Consider the following 18,616-nt stretch of genomic DNA (forward strand, 5'->3'; position numbering starts at 1 on the left):
GAAGTGGACCTGCAGGCCATCAGCACCGAGCTGGAGGGCGAGGTGTGCACCAAAGACAGCAAGTTCAAGATGCCCAAGTTCAAGATGCCCTCCTTTGGCATGACAGTGCCTGGAAAGACCATTGAGGGCTCGCTGGAGGTGTCAGCACCCAAGCTGGAGGCCGACGTGTCCCTGCCTGCCATCCAAGTAGACCTGAAGACCCCTGAGGCCAGGGCTTTGCTGTCCTCTGCTGACTTTGACCTGCAGGCTGGACAGATGGGTGTAGAACTGCCCAAGGGAGCCCTGCCTGAGTTGGAACTGTCCACCACGGGCTCGGAAGACAGCCTGAAGGGCCACCTGCCCAAGGTGCAGATGCCCAGAATCAAGCTGCCCAAAGTGGAGCTGAAGGGTCCCAAGGAGGACGTGAATGGCCCCAAAGGCAATCTCAGTGGCCACGAACTGGAAGTGTCGCTACCTGGCACTGAGGTGGACCTGCAGGCCCCCAGCGCCAAGCAGGAAGCTGAGGTGTTAGTAAAAGACAGCAAGTTCAAGATGCCCAAGTTCAGGATGCCCTCCTTCGGCATGATGGCTCCTGGGAAGTCCAATGAGGCCTCTCTCGAGGTATCCGCACCCAAGCTGGAGGCAGATGTGTCCCTGCCTGCCATCCCAGTGGATCTGAAGACCCCTGACACCAGGGCTCAGCTGCCCTGTACCGATGTGGATTTTCAGACCCCACAGGTAGGAGTGCCGCTGCCTGAGACGGCACTGCCCGAGGCAGAGTTGCCAGGTGCTGACCTGAAGGGTCATCTGCCCATGGTGCAGATGCCCAGCATGAAGATGCCCAAAGTGGACCTGAAAGTCCCCCAGGTGGACATGAAGGGGCCCATGGTGGAAGTGAAAGGCTCCAGAGGTGATCTTGGTGTCACCGAGCTGGAGGTATCACTGCCTGGTGCCGAGGTGGACCTGCAGGCCATCAGCACTGAGCTGGAGGGCGAGGTGTGCGCCAAAGACAGCAAGTTCAAGATGCCCAAGTTCAAGAAGCCCTCCTTCAGCGTGACCTCACCCGGTGAGACCATCAAGGCCTCACTGGAGGTTTCCTCTCCCAAGCTTGAGACCAATGTGTCCCTGCCTGCCGTCCAAGTGGACCTGAAGACCCCTGAGGTCAGCCCTCCTCTGCCCTCCACTGACATTGACTTGCAGGCTGAGCAGCTGGGCGGAGAACTGCCCACGGGAGCCCTGCCCAAGGCAGAACTGTCCTCCATGGGTTCAGGAGCCGGCCTGAAGGGCCACCTGCCTAAGGTGCAGATGCCCAACATCAAGATGCCCAAAGTGGAGCAAAGGGGTACCAAGGCAGAGGTAAAAGGGTCCAAGGGCAAGCTCAGCGGCTCCGAGCTGCAAGTGTCACTTCCAGGTGCCAAGGTGGACCTGCAGGCCCCCAGCGCCAAGCAGGAGGCAGAGGTGTCAGTGAAAGATAGCAAGTTCAAGATGCCCAAGTTCAAGATGCCCTCCTTCGGTGTGACAGCACCCAGCAAGACCATCGAGGCCCTGCTGGAGGTGTCCCCATCCAAGCTGGAGGCTGATGTGTCCCTGCCCACTGTCCAAGTGGACCTAAAGACCCCTGAGGCCAGTGCTGTGTTGCCCTGTGCTGATATGGAGTTGTCAGCCACACAGCCTGGCCTCCAGCTGCCTGACAATACAGCTCCTGAGGCAGAGCTGCCGGGAGCCAGTCTGAAGGGCCATCTCTGCAGTGTTCATTTGCAGAGCATCCAGTTGTCCAAAGTCGAGCTGAAGGGCCCCAAAGCAGATATGCAAGGCCCCGAAGGCAATGCTGTTGGCCCTGAGCTGGAGGCATCGCTGCCTGGGTCCGAGGTTGACCTGCAGGACACGGGCAGTAAAGTGGAGGGTGAGCTGTCCGTCAGCACAGCCAAGATGCCCACATGCCAGATTCTAGACTGCAGCGTCAACACGCCTTGCAGGTTTGATGCCTCACAGGAGCTGTGTGGGACCATGGTGGAGACAGAAATGTCCCTTCCTGTGGTCCATCTCGACGTAAAGAGTTCTGAGGCGAGTGCTCATTTGCTCTCCACTGACGTGGAGCTGCACTCAGGCAACCTGGGGTGGAAGCCGTCCAAGGGAGTCCCTCTCAGCACGGAGCTACAGTGTGCCAGCCTGAAGGCCCACCCACCCGGGGCGCAGATGCCGAGCATCATGCTTCCCAAAGTGGACCTGAAGGGACCCCAGGGGGACCTGAGTAGCACTGCAGGTCAGTGTGTTTGTGAATGTTCCACTGATTCTGATGTGAGTCTTTCTTCTGGAAAAGATGGAAGTAAGTATGGGTTTACCAAATCTTCTCTAGGCCTCTCTGCCCATGACACTGTGGATCGTGTTTTTGTGAGGGATGAGGCCCATTTCCCTGCCCTCCTTGACCACTCCCTCTCCCCTCAGCTTCACTTGGCTTCTGCAGAGCCTCTGGATGCAGCCGTGTCACGCCCTCGCCCCACCATTCCATCCCCAAAGCTCACACTCTCAGACCTCCCTTCCTGCAACACGGGGAGCATCGAGCCCACGCTTGCTCAGCCAGAACCCTCTGTCTTCCCTCCCACGGAGGGTGTGATGCTCACTCCACTCCAGGGTCCTGCTGTGTTCACCCACGGAGCCCCCTGGGAGGCTGCTTCTCTGTCCCTAGTTGTGGCCCCATCTGTAGGATCACAGTCCTCTGTGGATACGCAGACTGAGCAGGCTCCTCAGGCCGCTCTCACTGGCCACCACTCTCATCCAGAAGGTCTCCTGTCTCCTAGGGTGACTTTCCCTAAATTCCACAAACCTCGCTTCATGGTTTCATTTCCACGTGCAGTGGCTCCTGAGGGAGATCCAGGCACTACAGAGTGGGGTCTAGTCCCACCCCTCTGCCAGGCACTGGGCCAGGACTCCTCTAGTCATTCAGCAAAAGCTTCCCAGCTTCCAGGCTCCTGGCCAGCACCCAGGGCTGCTCTTTTGTCCCAGAAAATGGGGAGTCCCTGGAGCCCATCTGCAGGAGGAGCTGTGGCAGAAGGTGCTGAGGGGGAGGGGGCCAGAGGTCCCTTTAAAACTCGCTTCAAGCTGCCATTGTTTAGCCGGTCACCAAAGAAGGAAGCCAGGTCAGCAGGGGATACCTCGTGCCACCTGGAGGACCACTCAGGCAGTCTTGCAATGGGTCTGGATCATGAGGCCTTCCACCCTGGAGTTCAGGGCTCTCACACTGAAGCAAACATAGCCCTACCCCCAGGAAAGGAAGGCGACGTGGGCAGGACCAGGAAGGCTGGCCTTGCCCTTCCGAGACTGGCCCTTCCCAAGTTCAAGGCGTCTAAGGGACAGGCTGAGCTGTGGCTACAGGGTGACACAGCCACCGTGCTTTCTCACACAGGTGACTGTGACGCCACAGAAAGCAGTGGAAGTAAAGGTAGTGTGAGCAGCAGTGGCCATCCTGAAGGGCCTCAAGAAGCAGGGCATATGGCTTGTCAGGTGTCACAGCCCCTTGCCCCCAGTGTAGGCTTGGCCAACCCTGATCTCCAGTCTTTCCCAGCCAAGGAGGGGGAAAGCCAGTGTGAGGCTGTTCCCAGGCGGGACCTGATGGTGGGAGGAGACAGCCAAGGATCTGGCCTTTTGGACGTCTCAGCCAGTCAGCCCTGTGGAGAGGGGACAGCCCCCACCATGGGAGAGCCCCTGAAGCCATCCCTGGGATATAGAGACCAAGTCTTCCCTCAGGAGAGCCCAGAGGAAAGCCCCACTGCAGAGGGCACAGCAGCCGATTCCCAAGAGCACTCGTTCAAAATGCCTAAGCTCCGCAGGCCTAGCTTTGGGCAGCCCTCATCCAAGGAGCGAAGCGGGACTGGGGAGCAGAGCAGGGCTCGGCTGCACGTGCTGGTGGCCACTGCACCTGCACAGGCGGCAGCAGCCAGCAGTGTCCTGGCAGTCTCTCCTCCTGGGTCAGGGGTGGAGGCCAGTGTATCCTGGCAGCCCCCAAACACAGAGGCTGCGGCGACAGGTCCTGGGAGTGCCTCCTACGCAGATGTTCTAAAGCGTGATCTCCACTGCTCAGGCTTGAAGCCACATCCCCCCTCTGTGGGGAAGACCAGAGGAGACCAGCCTCTCTCTAAGGCATACATTTATCCAGCGGAAGGCTCTGTCCCTCTCCAGAAGCCCAGCAGGAGGCCTTTAGAGTCCCAAGCTCCTGCAGCAAGGGAGGAGAAAACAGAGCTGTGGCCCTCCCTGCCAGAAGGGCCCGTGACTTTGAGGGTGTCCAGCACCGACGTGCCATCCCAGGTATCCATGGTGGACATGCAGCAGCTCTGGGAAGACTCTGTGCTCACTGTCACATTCCCCAAGCTCAAAGTGCCCAGGTTCTCCTTCCCAGCCCCTGGCTCGGAGGTAGATATCTTCTTTCCTGTGGTGAGGGATGTGCGGGGAGTGGGGGCAGGTGAGGACCCAGGGCCTGGGCTCTGGGATGCCAGCCTCCTGAGGGCAGGCCCCAGGGAGCCCAGGGAGCAGCCCATGGGCTCCACCTGCACCTCAGATGCATCCCCAGTGTCCAAGGTGAAGGCACACATCCAAGGGGTACAGGGCGAGAGCCACAAGGTCATGGTGTACAGCCAGGCAATGCAGGAAAGTGTGGAGCTCATGGTCCCAAAGGCCTTTCCCACTCACATTGTGCGGGAATCCGAGGTCCCCACGTCCACTGTACAGATACCTTCTTATGGATTTTCTTTGCTGAAGCTGAAGACCCTGGGACCTCCCACTCAGGCTCCAGATCCCAGAGTGCAGGAGGGCTCTGCTGCCACCAGAGTGGGGTCTGTCCCTGAGGGCTGTGCCCCAGAGGCTACAGAGCCATTTGAGGAGGTCTCAGTGAGCACCAGCCTCCCTGAGCCGTGGATGCTCAGGCCTGGTGTTCCTGCCAAGCCCCCACCTGCAGATGGTGGCTCTGACGATGAGGAAGAACCTGCAGAAACCCTCGAGTTCCTTCCTGAGGAGAGTGGGGAGGCTGCAGCACCACTGGCAGCTGAAGACGGAGTTCCAAAAGGTGGGCCAGAAGGAACAAAGACTTCTGGTATGTTCTGGTCCTGGCTTCCCAGCATTGGCTTCTCCTCCTCTGTCAGTGAGGCCCCTGCCGGCCCCAGAGAAGACGCCCAAAGATCTGTTCCTGTCCAGACCCAGCCAGGGCCTCGGCCAGACTTGGAACCACCTAAGAGGCAGGAGAGGGTGGGCTGGTTCCGGTTTCCCAAATTGGGGTTCTCCTCCTCGCCCACCAAGCAGGTGAAGAGCACAGAGGATGAGGCAGGCCTGGCTGAGCCAACGCGCCAGGAAGAAAGCACGACCTTCTTTGATGCCCGGGAAAGCTTCACCCCTGAGGAGAAGGAGGGTGAGCCAGCTGCAAGCACCCCAGACACCACAGCCATGGTGGCATCCTCGGCAAGAACAGAGTTGATCCTGCTGGAGCCGGATACTTGCACTAGCAAGGAATCTGCACCCAGACCAATGAGCAAATGAAGGTCAGACAGGTGCAACGGCAGGACAGTGGCGGGCACTACTCAGAGCTCCCTGTGCTGACCCTACACAGCACCCTGATTCACAGAGCTGACCAAAGCAGAGGCTGGCAGCGCTGCACACTGCCCTAAACAGAACCCAACACATGCCCAGCTCCTGCTGGGCTGGGGAGGCAAACAAGGCACCCAGACTTCTCCCAGTCCAGACCCTGGGGCCTGAGTGTCCTGCTGCTCCTCTAGTGTGCTCAGCCCTGACCCCAGAACCCGGCCTGTACAGCTGCACCAGGCCCAGGTGGAGCTGACTCAGTGGCCCGCTGGTGGCAATAAAGAAGCAGTGTGTCCCATGGTAAAGGCTGCTGAGCTCTTTTGTTCTGGGGGCCTAACTCACCATGCCCGCTTTCCCCACACTCCTGGTCCTGGTCACCACCAGGTCACTCTCGAAGCTAGCATCCAGTGTGTGTCCCCAGTGGCTATCCCTTCTCATCTGTGTGTCTGGGGACCATGAGGAGGAAGCCAGGACTTGAGCTCAGAGCAGCAGAAGACACTGACACATCACTGGCAGTGGGGAAGCAAGGCTGGACGGGAGCCCGTGTGCAGGGCAGCGCAGCAGGGAGCAGGGACTGCGCTCACAGCTGCCTGGCCACGGTCACCTCCTTCCAGGCAGCCTTGGGAAGGGAGTCCACTGGGGCTACAGGGATGTGGGAGTCCCTGCATCACCCCTGCTGCCCCTGGACGCCCTCCAGTTCCAGATCTCAGCTGAGTAGGACAGCTACTGACTTGTGGCTGGCTACCTGGAAGGCCCTGAGAGGGCTCAGAGGGTGACGGTGAGAGCATGCCAGAGCTCAGGCCAGGTGCCCCAGACCAGCGTGGGCCACCACATTTCCCTGTGGCTGGCTGGACCGCCCAAGTCAGGGGGTAGAAAAGGAGTGTCCAGGCCTACTGCACTCCCGCCAGGGGCCTTGCCTGCTCTGCACACTGTGTGTAGGCCACTTGGTTGCATGCAGAGTTCTGTCCCATCTGGACCTGGAGTCAGGCCAGGTGCTGCAGGTGGTACCTGAGTGTCAGGGTGCCCTTGGGCTTCAGGGGCCTTGCATCCCTGCATGAGTCCTCCGTGCTGTGTGTTTGGGGGTCTCCAGTCCTCTGCCACTCGGATCTCTCTTTGGGACAGCTCATACCATCAAGGCAGTCAGGGGAACCGTAGGCACTCTTACACCAGGTGATATCCTATTCCCTTTGTGTGTTCTTTTGGGGACAGGTGAGGTGACAGACTGGGAGGGTGACTGCCTGCCGGGCATGTGAGATATAGCCCCAGGAGCCGGGAACCCTGCAGGATGGGGTAAATCTGGCTTCCTCAGCCACACACTCTCCAGGGCTGCACAATCCAGGCAGGGTGGGCTGGGCTGGGCATGCAGGGTGCTCAGGTCTAAGACTCCTGTGGATGGGCATATGGAAGGGCACTATGAAGGCAGAGAGACCAGGCGCCGCACTGGGATGAGCTGTGTCATCTCCCCTGGAGAAGGACCAAAGGGGCAGGAAGAGGCACTGGGACTGCAGAAGACAGGACCCTGGTGACCACAGTGTCCAGGTCCCTTTGCATCCCAAAGGTGGGCTCCAGTGGTATGGCCTAGAGGCCTGAGCAGACCTGTCAGGCCCTGAGTAGATAGCTTCAGCAGGCCCACAGCAGAAGTGGGGCTGTACTGGCAGGCTGCGCAGTGGATCTCACCAGTGAAGCACCCCCTTCCCTCTGCAGCTCAAATCCACACCCGCTGCACCCACACACTAATGCTCCTCACTGGGTGCTGCCGCTGAGCCTGTGCAGGCACCTGGTCCTTCATGCCGGCCCTGCCCCTCCATGCACCTGCCCCATCCCCACAGCTCTGTGCCACCTCTGAAAACCCTGCCTACAGCCCTGGGCCCTACCCCATGAGAGCCCCACAAACTGAGCCCTGCAAATGTACACCATGCCCACTTATTCAGACCCACCCATGGCCCTGCCCACAGCTGGAGGTCACTCACCAACACCCACACAGACCATGCCCACCCCCTAGTTCCACCCACGGCCCCACCCACAGCCTCCACAACAGATGAAGCTTTGCACTCCTTCCCTGAGTGGGAGCTGTGTGAGTGAAGTTGGTCCTTGCACCCTTCACCTTCATGTATGAACCGAAATTCTGTGTTCAGGACACGAGCCTGGAGGGTAGGTGCCCTGCAGGTGGGTGCTGGTGCCACCCATCCACCTGCTCCATGTCTTGAAGGCTGGAATGGGTGAGGCTTAGTGAGCTTGTAGCTGGCTTTCCTCAGTTCAAGTGGTCATGGACAGTTAGTTCCTGCTGGACTCACAGAGGGCAGCCTCTCTTGTAGGCCCAGATTGCAGCTCGAGGACTTCAGAGCTGGGGTGTCCCAAGGGCTCCCTAAGAGGGAGAGCTTTGGGCCTGTGTCTGGATCAAGAGGCTTGAGCAGTTGGGACCCAGGAGGAGCAGGGCAGGAGGCAGCTGCAGGACCCCAGCTGGACAGGGAAGGAGGGCTGAAGCTTGCCGACCTCTGTAAAGAGTGGTCAGCCTGGAGGCAGACAGGCGTGTGCATGTATGACTGGGGCAAGGAAACGACTGCGGGTGCTGACCCAACCTGGGCCAGGCCACAGGCCAAAAGCTTCTCTTATTAGGGCTGCAGCTGCACAGAGGTCACCACGACCCAAAGCGCTACACTTGGGACAATGCCACTGTGGGTGATCGAGGGGTCCAGTGGGGCCCAGTGAAGTGCCGAGCCCCTCCCACACTGTCACACTGCAGGGCATCCCCAGGCCCACTGAGTCACATGTGACCTGAGCGATTGCCGAGCTCAGAAGCAGAACGCAGGATCTGGGCGGGCCGGGTCCGACCCACCACCTCACCCCCTGACCTGGGCCCCGTCACGGTTCTCGGGCCTGAGCAAAGCTGTTTTGCTCTCACAGCTCTGTGCCTGAGCCAGTGCCAGTGGGCACCAGCATCTACTAAGGGCTGCGGGCCAAGGCCAGGGCTGCGCCTCAGCCCTGCCACACACAGTCCTGGCCCAGGGTGTGTCCATCCAGGCCCACGGCATAGCGGGAATGCCAGTCTCGCTCGAAGAGCTGCCGCAGCTGCTCCTGCACAGGAGGCGGCCCTAGCCGGCCTTGGGGAGCCCGTTGGTGGAGCACCAGGCCCACCCCTGAGGTGCTGCTGAAGTAGTCTTCTGACCAGTTGGAGGTGCCTGGGGAGGTGAATGGAAGGGCACGGGGGCCTGGTATGGGCTCTGCAGCCTGGCCGCTGCAGCCCTGCAGGGATCTAGGGACCCTTAGCAGATGCAGGGGGCCAGTGAGTGCCCCAGCTTCCTTTGGTCTCAGCAGGACAGGTGTCCTGACTCAGCCTTGTGGCTGGACCTTGGACCCTGTACTCAGGATCTCCCCACCCATGTGCGTGGAGCCTGGCAGCAACTGGGCTGATCACTTGGTCCCCCGAGCACCCCTGGAGACCCTAGACATCTTGGCAGCCCCTGCTGAGGACGCACAGGCCCCCGGCCACTTACCTATGTAGGCTGTCTTCTCTGTGACCACGTACTTGCTGTGGCTCACCCGGCTGAACGGGATGTTAGAGTGATTCCCTATGGGCACGATGAACACTTTCTTCCCAGGCAGGGCAGGAGGAGCATGTCAGGCTGGGTTGGGAGGGCCAGGTCCAACCACCACCCCTGCCCACCTGACACAGGCCCTCACCACATCCACTGAGACACCGGCTGAGGGGTTGCTGAAGGCCTGGAGTGACCGCAAGTACGGGAACATAGTGGGGTCAGTGTGTAGCCAGCAGCTGACCAGCAGGCGCACACGCACACCTTGCCCAAAGGCTGCTGCCCTCAGTGCATTGTCCAGCACGGGCCAGTACCTGGAGGAGCAGGAAAGCAGCAGGAGGGAGGGGAGCTTCCCCCAGGTCCAGGCGGCCTCCACCTCAGGGCGCACCTGCTGCCGTCCATCCCACCTGGCGGGGCGGCGAAAGCGCGTGGTGGGGAAGTACTCCATCACAGCGACATAGAGGAACTCCCGCGCATCCTCCATCACTGCCAGCACTGAGTCCAGGTCCTGGGTGCGGCCATGAGGACAGAGCGCAGGCGGTGAAGCCTGTGAAAGGAAGTCATCCCTGAAGGTGCCTGGCTGGCAACCACCCTGGCCCTGGGTGTCACAGCACAGAGGCCCCACCTCCCGCCCTGAGATGCCCTGTCTGTGTGTGAGTGGCATGGGGGCAGAGATGCTGTTTGGGAAGAGGGGTCTTGACAGGTTGTGGGACAGTGGATGCTGGCAGGGCCTCCTGGGATCTGAACTGTCCCAGGCTGTCTCTGCCCCAGAAAGTTGCTCGTTCCCTCCAGAGTAGGACCCCGCATCGGGCTATCTCCATTCCAATGCAAAGTCTCTGCCACGGGTCAGTCGCCGGGACAGTTGAGGTGCCACCTGGAGTGCCCTGAGTGGGGCTGCTGGCATCTATTTCCTCCCACAGAATGAGATATGCTCGATGTGAAGGCCTGCCACCCACCCTGGAGCCCAGCCAGCACTTCCTGACCCCTGCTTGCTTCAGCAGCCTGCAGGATGCTCCAAATTGGACCCCCAACCTTCCAAATGTCTCCTGCTGCTTGAGCCAGCTGGGCCCTTCCTGGAGCTGAGCCTGTGTCCCTGATCAGCCCCTGGCCCTCATGTTGGGACCTCAGCCCCATGGCTCCCTAGGATCAAGCAGGTGCTGCGGGCATTCAAGGCTGGGCCCTCCACAGTGCCTCACCGAGAAGTAGGCAGTGGTGGGCATCCCATCGAAAAGGCCTCGGAAGGGCCAGAAGCGATTGATGTGGGTTGAGAAGTTCTGAGGCCAGATCTTGGGGAGGATGGCATGGGGCGCTCCCAGCACCCAGTATGTCTGAAAGGTTTTCTCCAGGTCCTGGGCCAGGCTGCTGCAGTTGTAGATGATGGCACCCAGTTCCTTTACCTATGGGAATGAGGATCAGCTGCGGCAGCATCATCCGTGGGGTTCTGTGATGGGGGCCAGGCCAGGGGGGGAGAGGGCACAGGGCTCCACGGGTCCGTGCTGATCCCACAAATTGGGGTGCAGTGATCACAGAAATGCTCATTTATTATACAAGCAGCAGGAAACCCGTAAAGACAAGCAGGAGGAAAAATGCCCTTCATGATTGCACTGTGCAGCAATGACCACGGGCGCATGTACACATTCTTCAACACATGCTAAATGCATGCTCTAGCCCTCTGCCCGATGCTTGGCTCATTGCTTCCTGAAAGCAGGTGCATGCTATGTAATCCACATGGGGCCCTAAATGGTGTGACTTGGGCACCTGGCCATGTCCTCAAATGTCACTCCACACCATGACTCCACACCACAGAATCTGATAACCAGAGAATTAGGAACCAGTCGGGTCACTGTGCTTGGTTCTACTCACCTTCAGGGACCCTGACTTTCTTTGGGAGCATGGGGGAAAGGCCCTGGCAGTGGGGCTCCTGGGACTCACCTGTGTCAGTGACCGCCAGTCCATGTTGGCGCTGCCCACATAGATATGCCGCCCATCCACAACCCAGAACTTGGAGTGCAGGATGCCCCCAGTGAGCTGCTGCATGGGCACCCACCGGACCTGGGCACCTGGGGAGGAGGAGGGCAGGAGAGCGAGTGGGCCGCATCTCGGGGCCAGCTTCATGCTGAGTTAGATTCTGGGCTCTTTGCCACTGAGCCAACTTAGTCATTCAGGCCACCCTGATGTGTGGATGCTGTTATAGCCCTTCTCCACAGATGAGGAGACGTAGGCACAGCCTGGCCAGGGTCTCTGTGGGAGCGTCTAAGGACTGCATTGCTGGCCCTTCCTGCTCTGAGCTTCCCATACAGGGCCTGTGGAGCGAGGCCCTCAGAGCTGCCTCACACCTGCCCTGAGCCCAGCACAGCCCCTCAAAGGACCTGGGAGTCACGGGGCAAGTTCTCCCTTCCTGCCCTGTCCATGCTGCTATCCTTGTCTGTGCCCTGGTGCCAACAAGATGGTGGTAGGGCCTGGGTGGCACATACACCTACCGTGGGCCACCAGCACCTGAAGGTCAGTGGAGTTCCTGGCTGGTGCTGAGCCACTGGTGGCCACAGCCACTGAGACATTCCTAGTCAGCAGCTGCTGCATCTTCTGCAGAAGGACCTCGCCCTGTAAGGGGGGCAGCTGTGAGCAGCAGCCCCAGGCACCTCAGCTCCAGGACACCCTGCTTCATGCCCTCCATAGGCCTCTGGCTCCCCACATCCCAGGGTCAAGCCAGTGTCCTGATATCCCTTAACCAGGAGCTGAGCAGCATCCCAGGATATGCCCAACACCCCGGCCCAGGAGCCACTGTTGCACCAGCCCTACTCCCTGCCCAGGAGGTCAGAAGACAGGGGCTGACTTGCTGCATGCCCAGCACTGGCAGGTGGGCAAGAACAGCCTGCAGCCTCAAAATTGAAGGTGAGGGCAAGGGACGCACAGGCTGAGAGGATGAGTCGTTGACCCCGATGTCAGACCCTGTGAGGGACCAGTAGTAGGAAGCCACGTGGACGCTTTCCTGCGCGGTATCCAGAAGCTGCAGCCAGGCCTGGGCCAGGGACTGGGCTAAGGGGCTGCCAGCAGCATACGGCAGGTCCTGGGGGAAGCTCTCAGCAAGGATGAGTCTGCAGTGCAGAGGGCCAAGAGGGCAGCCTGTGACCTCAGGGCTAGCGGCCGGCCTCCCTAGCCTGTATCATCCTGCTGCCCAGCAGAGGGACTGTCACTGTGCAGCCCTATGGTCTGAGCCAACAAGGAGGGTGGGCAGCTAAATGACCAGCAAGGCAGCTCTGAGCCCCGTGAGCCCAGAGGGATGAGCCCAGGAGCTCATTTGCTGCCAGGAGCTGTCCCTACTGTGGCTGAGGGAAGGGTGAAGTTCTGGGGTCCAGAACACCGTCACAGGCGGGAAGGGAAAGAGGAAGTATGGGCAGCAGCATGGACATGAGGACCTCAAATGTGCCCAGCACACCCAGAAGTGGACAGTGCTTGCCAGCCTTGGCCACGACTCAAGTGGCAGCTCTGGTTCACGGCAAACAGTACCCAACTCTGCACCATTCCAAGACCCAAGCTAGGCAGCCCGATGTCCTGACCTGAGTCAGCCCATGGGTGCTGGTGGAGGGTGATACCCAGCTGGGGACCTGACACTGGGTGGAAGATAGCACTCAGCTTAGCCTTGCCCATCCTGCAGCCCCACGTTTGCTCACTGGCAGGAGTCCTTCTGTGGCTGGGTCTCCCTACCCAGGGCCTCCCAGGACCCTAGGGGCTCTTCCTTGGAGTGTAGCTGGCAGCAGGCAGAAGGAGGGGACACTTGCACCAGGAGATGGGTGATAGTCACAATGCCCAGCCCCAGCACGGCCAGCAGCCCCAGAACCTGCAAAGACAGTGTCGTAAGGTCCAGAGACCCAGCTGTGGCAGGCTGGGCCTGGGGTTCCAAGTGGGGGAGGAAGGTGCAGCCCTCTAAGTGGGGTCACTGGCCTCTCCCAGTCCCCCTGGCAGAAGGACACAGATAAGTCTGCAGCAGGCTGGGTGGACTTGGTCCTGCCCATGACCTCGCAGCTGGTTGCGGCTTCTCTGCTGCAGCCTGGGCACCTATAAGCTTATGAAAATGTTGAGTTTTAAAATCATTGCCATTAGGACTCGGGTTGGAACTTACTCTGACTGCTGCATCCATGGAGACCTCTCAGGCCCAGACCTACCGTGCTGGCTCTGCCCAAAAGGCCGCGGTGTGGTGTGGAGTGGGGACACCCGGGGGCCTCGGCTACTCTGCATGGAGGAGCTGTCATCTGTGAGGGAGGGCATCACTGGCAGCTCTGGCCACAGGGTTGTTCCTCCCCAGGGGTCTACCTGCAGTGCACTCTGGTGTGGGCCCAGTCCCGGCTCCATCTGCAAACCTTGGATGGGCAACAGCTTGTAGGGCCTCTGTGAGAGTGCAGCTCACTGCATCCATGCCTCACCCCCTCCTGCCCCTCCGTCTCCTGTCTCCATAGCTGGCATCACCACAAGGAATCTCGGTTCCTCATTCTAACCATGAGACACAGCAGTCTGAAAGTACTGGTTCTGCTTTTGGCACTCAGTGCCTTTCCACTGGCTGCATCCAGCCACTTCCCTCCCGGCCTGGCCCTGCTCTGGCCCCTCAGCAGGTGCTGTCTTGGCAGCAAGGCACCAGGAGGACATGGAGTCTAGATTGGGCATCCTCTGGCTCCCCCTCTGAGGCCTGCAGGATGGAGGCTGTCTTGCCCCCGGAGAAGGCCCGCACAGGAGCTGGGAGCCAGGCCAGCCTGGACTTGAGGTGGCCCTGCTGCCCAGAGCTTTGTGACAGAGTTGGTGCTCTGGGCCTTCTGAGGTCCTCCCCAGGGCACACGGAAGGGTTGTGGGGGGTCTGCTCACTTCCTGAGACACACAGCAGCTCCATGATTTGGGCCCAGCTAATGCCAGGGACCCACGGGCCTCTTGGGCTGTGTGGTCGGTCACACTGTGACCCAGGTCTGTGCGCTTCTGGGTGCCACCCATAGTCCCTCCTGTGGAGAAGTTGGCCATCTTAGCTGTGGGGGGTGGGCTGGGGACCCCTCTGGCATATGACATTGAGCCTCCAGACACCAGGGAGGCAGCTATGAGACCCTGTGAGCATCTGCAGTCATGGCCAGTGGTGTGGATAATGTCCCTGGTCTGCAGGGTGTGGAGCCTGGCTGTTTGCACCAGACTGAGGTAGCTGGCATAGCTGTCGCTTGCTGGAGACCTTGATGCCCCAGGAGCCCTGGCTGTGTAGACTGGGCACAGGCAACACTGCAGGGCTAGTAGGGGGCTTTGTGAGCCCTGGGCTACTGGAAGGACAGACCATGGAGAGAGAGAGCAGTCCCTTCCTAACGGCGCATTCCCTTCCATTCCTGGCTGGCTGACACCTACCTCTGGGGGCCCTGCCCTGGCGTCCATCCTGGCTCCAGACACTGACCGCAGACCCTCTGCTCGCAGGCAGCGCCTGTCTCCCCTTGCTGCTGCTTCCCCTTTCAGCCTCTTCCTCTTCGCCGTGTCCCCGCCCCTACTGAGACACACATTGGGAGGCTGGAGGGTGGAGCTGAGCATGACGACTCCCCTCCAGAGTGGCCCACTGAGCAAACCAGCATGTCAGGGCCAAGCTTGACTTCCGGCCAGAGACCAAGCCACTGCAGCCAATGAGACTGCCGATTTCTCTGTCCTGGCTTAGATATGGGTGTCCCCCGAAGCCTCAGGCATCTTGGGGAAATGACTGGATCAGGGGGCTCACAGCAGACAACAGTCAGGAGGCGGGGCCTGGCAAGAAGAGGCAGTCACTAGGGTGTGGCCTAGAAGGCTTCATCTGCCTCTCTGGCTTCTTCCTTCTATTCTCTGCTTCCCGTCCACCATGCTGCAAAACAGCTTTCTTCTGCCATGTCCCTGTGCCATGCTGTCCCGACTTGGAGCGAGCTGACCATGGATTGAATTGAATTAACCCTCCCCTTCCTAAAGTTGTGGCTGTCTAGTATTGTGTCCCAGCAACAAGGGGAGTCAGACAGACCAACCATGTTGAGAGGCTGCTGGTGTAGACAGGGCTTTGGCTCCACAGCCATTGGGAGCTGGTCTCTCCAGCTCTCAGCTCCTAATCTGTAGAATTCCTAGCTGCATCCTCCCACAATGGCTGCTGGGGCTCAGCCGTTGCTTGCAGGCCCCACAGCACGTTTCCACTTGGCTATGGTTTAGAACTTACTCTGGGCTTGTTCACAAGGCCACGTGTAGCTACAGGGAGGCTGGGGGTGGAGGCAGCCAGGGGCTTATGCTGGGGGATGCAGGTGGGGCTGCGCACTGGCTGCCTGGACAGCAGCATGGTGGGAGGCGCCTGGCAGGGGCTCTGAGGACAGGGCCTCAGGAGAAGCACCTGCTTCCTCCAGGTCACCAACTGGCCACTGGGCTCTGTCCAGGGTGCTGACCTTGGTGTGGTCTCAGGAGGAACAGGAAGTGCCACCAGGCGGTGGCATTCCCAGAGCCATTTCCTGGGGCCAGAAGAAGAGAAAGAAAGTGAACCCAGCCCTCCACTTCTGGCAGACCTGGCCAGGCTGTTCTCCCCTCCAAGCTGGTGGAACAGCTCCACCTTCTGGCCAGTTGCATATGCCTGGGAGCTTTTTCGGGCTGGTGAATGGCCACTCAGGATGAGAGGCTCAGTTTACCATGGCATGAAGGCACCTCAGCCAGCAGTGTGTGAAAAGCCTCCCTCCTCCCAGGACAGCTGTGCTGTGTGGGGCCACAGGGAAAGCCTCACTTTTCCATATACACATGTTTACAGACATCAGAGCAGGAGCTGGGTCGCAGGGGCTGTGGCTCTTCGTGCAAGGAGACCTGGCGCAGCCCCTCAGTGCAGGGACAAGAAGTGCAGCTCAGACTCCAAAGGGCAGTGCCCAGCTTCCACCTGCTGCAGCAGGCCCGACCCTGGGCCTGGGACGCTTGGTGGCCTTGGGAGGGGGTGATGGGGCTTCGCAGAGGGTTAGAAAGGGAAATGTTCTTTTTTTCAATGTCCTACTTCCAAAATGCCTTTATGAGGGGAAATAAACACCTCGTTATTTGCCTACAGGGTGAAGGGGCTGTTTCATTCTAAATAAGTGTCAGCTTACGAAGCTCCTGGTCCTGTGGGCAAGCCACCCCTGTGAGAGCCACTCAGTGTCAACCAACACTGCAGACAGGTGTGTCCAGGGTGTGCACTGCAGACAATCCCTGGCCAGCCTGGAGAGTGACCTGTACACCTTCTCACAGCTCAAAGTCACTTCGGATTCTGTTTGGGATCTCTCACTCCAGGGGGACCAGCCCTGAGCCCTACATGCAGAAGCTGGCAGAGGACAGCCTTCAGCTCAGACACAGATATGGGAATGGGGTATGTGTCAGGCCCCTGCTCTGGCAGCCCATGTGCTGCCTCACAGTATACTAAGAAAAGTAAGTTGGAGGAGTGATCCTAACACTGTGGTGAAACACGCAGAATTGTTAGTATATGTCCCACCCCATGATACACAATGACACCGTCAGCTTTCTCTTTCTTTTCTCTTTGGCAGTACTGGGGGTTGAACCCAGGACTTCACCCCCACCATTTGTGTATTTGTGCACTGATTTAATCTTGGAACAAGATCTTCCTAAGTCACAAAGTTGCCCAGGCTCCGCTTGAACTTGCACTCCTCCTGCCTCAGCCTGCCAAGCCCCCAGGGTGACAGGTGTGCACCCCACCTGATTTCCCCTCCCTGGGCCATGACGGACGTGGCCCTGGTGCCGCCCGCTGTGTGCCTGTGTGGACTGCGATGCTGGCTGTACACTTGCTCTGCGCATCCCCGCTGCTTCTCCTCTTCTCATGCTGAAGCCACTGCTCAGCAAGACAGATGTGACAATGGCAACAGTAGAGCCAGCACCCGTGTGCAACAGGGTGCCAGCACAGTCTTGGCCAGCACATTTGACCCTCCCCCTGCAAGGCATCACTGAGACATGCTGCCCACTGCTTGGATGTTGCTACACACCTGGCCTCCCAAGGCACTGGACCTTCCATCTGCGTGGCGCAGCTGCGACCTCCTCACGTGCCTTCTCACCAGACGCTGCTACTGACCTACCCTCTAGGAACCTGGGATTCTGTGCAGATCAGAGAAAGTGTGGTGCGATTGTGGTCGTTGTTTGTTTGTTTTGAGGCAGGGTTAGGTTAATGTTCAGGCTGCCTTTGATCCTACAGCACTCCTGCCTCAGCCTCCAGAGTGCTGGGATTACAGGCATGCACGCCCACACAGGGCTGATTGCTAAGTGAGCTCACTGGGTTTGTGTCAAGGGTCCTCCTGTGGGTCCAGAGTGTGGACTTTTTCTAGGAAGAGCTGCTTGACCAAAGCGTTCTAGATGGGCAGACATGGTTTGCAACTGTAGGTGCTGCTTTAGTAAATCCTGCCACTTTTCCCAGAATACTTGGATTGCTGTTTCTCTCATCAGCCGACACCAGGACTCTGGTTTTAGCTTTCCGGGAGGATGCCTGGAGCTTATGGGTGTTTTCACTTGCTTTAATCTGGTGACAAGTCAGAGTGAACATCTTCCATCTAGTTACTTGGCCACTTTGGTACTTCCTGGAGTGCCTGCTGGGTCCTTGGCATGGATTTGTTTCAGGTTTGTGACCTGGCACAGGATCTTTGGACCAGGCCAAGGCACATGTGGTAAACGCCTAGGCGAGGCTCTGACTGGGCTTCAGCTGGAGGCAAGCAGCTGGCTAAGGTGCCACTCTGTGGAGGAAAGGCAGACGCGAGGGCAGACTCAGCCCAGCAGGTCTCGCTGCCGGTGCCACTGCTTTGGAAGGTGTTTCCTTTGTTCAGATCCAGCCATGGACAGCCATGGGCACTTGTCCTAGGGGTTTCTGAGCTCCTCTCGCAGCTGGCACAGAAGCCTGGCCTTGGTGGCAGAGTCAGAGTCTTCTGACAGGGCCGAAGGACTCCAGGTGCATGGGCTGCTGCAGCAGTAAAAGGAGTGGGTGTGGGGAAGAGAGGGCAGGGGCTGGGCTTAGCCAGGGCAGGACACTGCCTAGCTCACGTGAGGGCCTGAGAGAGACGGACAGGCAGATGCTCACCAACCCCAAAGGCCATTGTAAAGAGCTGAGTGGAGTCAGATACAAATAAAGACAGAAAGGCAGGGCCAGAGAGATAGCTCAGCGGACTAAGTCCTGCTTAGGCAAGCACAGGGACCAGATCCCTGGTACCGCATGCTGTGCCGACCCTGGAACCCCTGGTGTGCCATGCTGGCCCCAAAACCGGGTGTGGTGGTGCATGCCTGTAGTCCCAGTGCTAGGTTAGCTGAGACAGGAGGACCACTATGTTTGAGCTGAAGAGCAAGACTCTATGTCAAGTGAAAAAAAAAAAAAAAAGCACAGAACAGCATCTCTCGGATGTATGAGAGAACATCAACCAAGCTAACCTACATGGAGTTGAAATCTCAGAAAAAAGAGACCAGACCAGCAACAACAAAAAAGACTATTCAAAGAGAAAATAGCAAAATGTTTTCCATGAGTATGTTACTGAAATTCATGACAGAAAAGAACTAAAAAGCAAAAACTTAAATTA

The 18,616-nt window shown here is 59.0% G+C and overlaps 2 protein-coding genes across 4 annotated transcripts in view; one reads left to right on the plus strand and one right to left on the minus strand.

The window, feature by feature from the left end:
* Positions 1–5,835, plus strand: part of Ahnak2 (AHNAK nucleoprotein 2) — a 28,570-nt gene extending 22,735 nt beyond the window's left edge. The window contains exon 12 of the mRNA XM_023705653.1: positions 5–5,835. Within this exon, the coding sequence (XP_023561421.1) occupies positions 5–5,502 (5,498 nt within the window). The 3' untranslated portion in view covers positions 5,503–5,835. The remainder of the gene's footprint in view (positions 1–4) is intronic.
* Positions 5,836–7,427: 1,592 nt separating this feature from the next.
* Pld4 (phospholipase D family member 4) lies at positions 7,428–14,680 on the minus strand. Of its 3 annotated transcripts, XM_023705712.1 has the most exons (11): positions 14,448–14,679; positions 13,241–13,327; positions 12,749–12,915; positions 11,989–12,172; positions 11,558–11,678; positions 11,010–11,137; positions 10,274–10,474; positions 9,485–9,624; positions 9,226–9,391; positions 9,039–9,135; positions 7,430–8,723 (listed from the first exon to the last, which is right to left on the minus strand). In XM_023705712.1, exons 1-11 carry the CDS (start codon positions 14,622–14,624, stop codon positions 8,521–8,523), a joined length of 1,671 nt encoding a protein of 556 aa, XP_023561480.1. In that variant the 5' UTR covers positions 14,625–14,679; the 3' UTR covers positions 7,430–8,520. The 3 variants fall into 3 exon arrangements, with proteins under 3 accessions (XP_023561482.1, XP_023561480.1, XP_023561481.1); XM_023705713.1 differs by lacking the exon at positions 13,241–13,327; XM_023705714.1 differs by lacking the exons at positions 11,989–12,172; positions 12,749–12,915 and having other exon boundaries at positions 7,428–8,723; positions 14,448–14,680.
* Between the last annotated feature and the right edge of the window lie 3,936 nt (positions 14,681–18,616).

This window comes from Octodon degus, unplaced genomic scaffold, assembly GCF_000260255.1.
Source record: "Octodon degus isolate 3935 unplaced genomic scaffold, OctDeg1.0 scaffold00226, whole genome shotgun sequence".
In the NCBI taxonomy this organism is placed as follows: domain Eukaryota; kingdom Metazoa; phylum Chordata; class Mammalia; order Rodentia; family Octodontidae; genus Octodon; species Octodon degus.

Excerpts from the sequence above, each read along its gene's own strand:
- Pld4 (XM_023705712.1), bottom strand. The coding sequence starts at position 14,624 with ATGCTCAGCTCCACCCTCCAGCCTCCCAATGTGTGTCTCAGTAGGGGC. Across the intron at positions 13,328-14,447 it reads CCAGGGCAGGGCCCCCAGAG|ATGACAGCTCCTCCATGCAG; the intron begins GTAGGTGTCAGC and ends CCTCCCTCACAG. Across the intron at positions 9,136-9,225 it reads CCGGTGTCTCAGTGGATGTG|AAAGTGTTCATCGTGCCCAT; the intron begins GTGAGGGCCTGT and ends CTGCCTGGGAAG.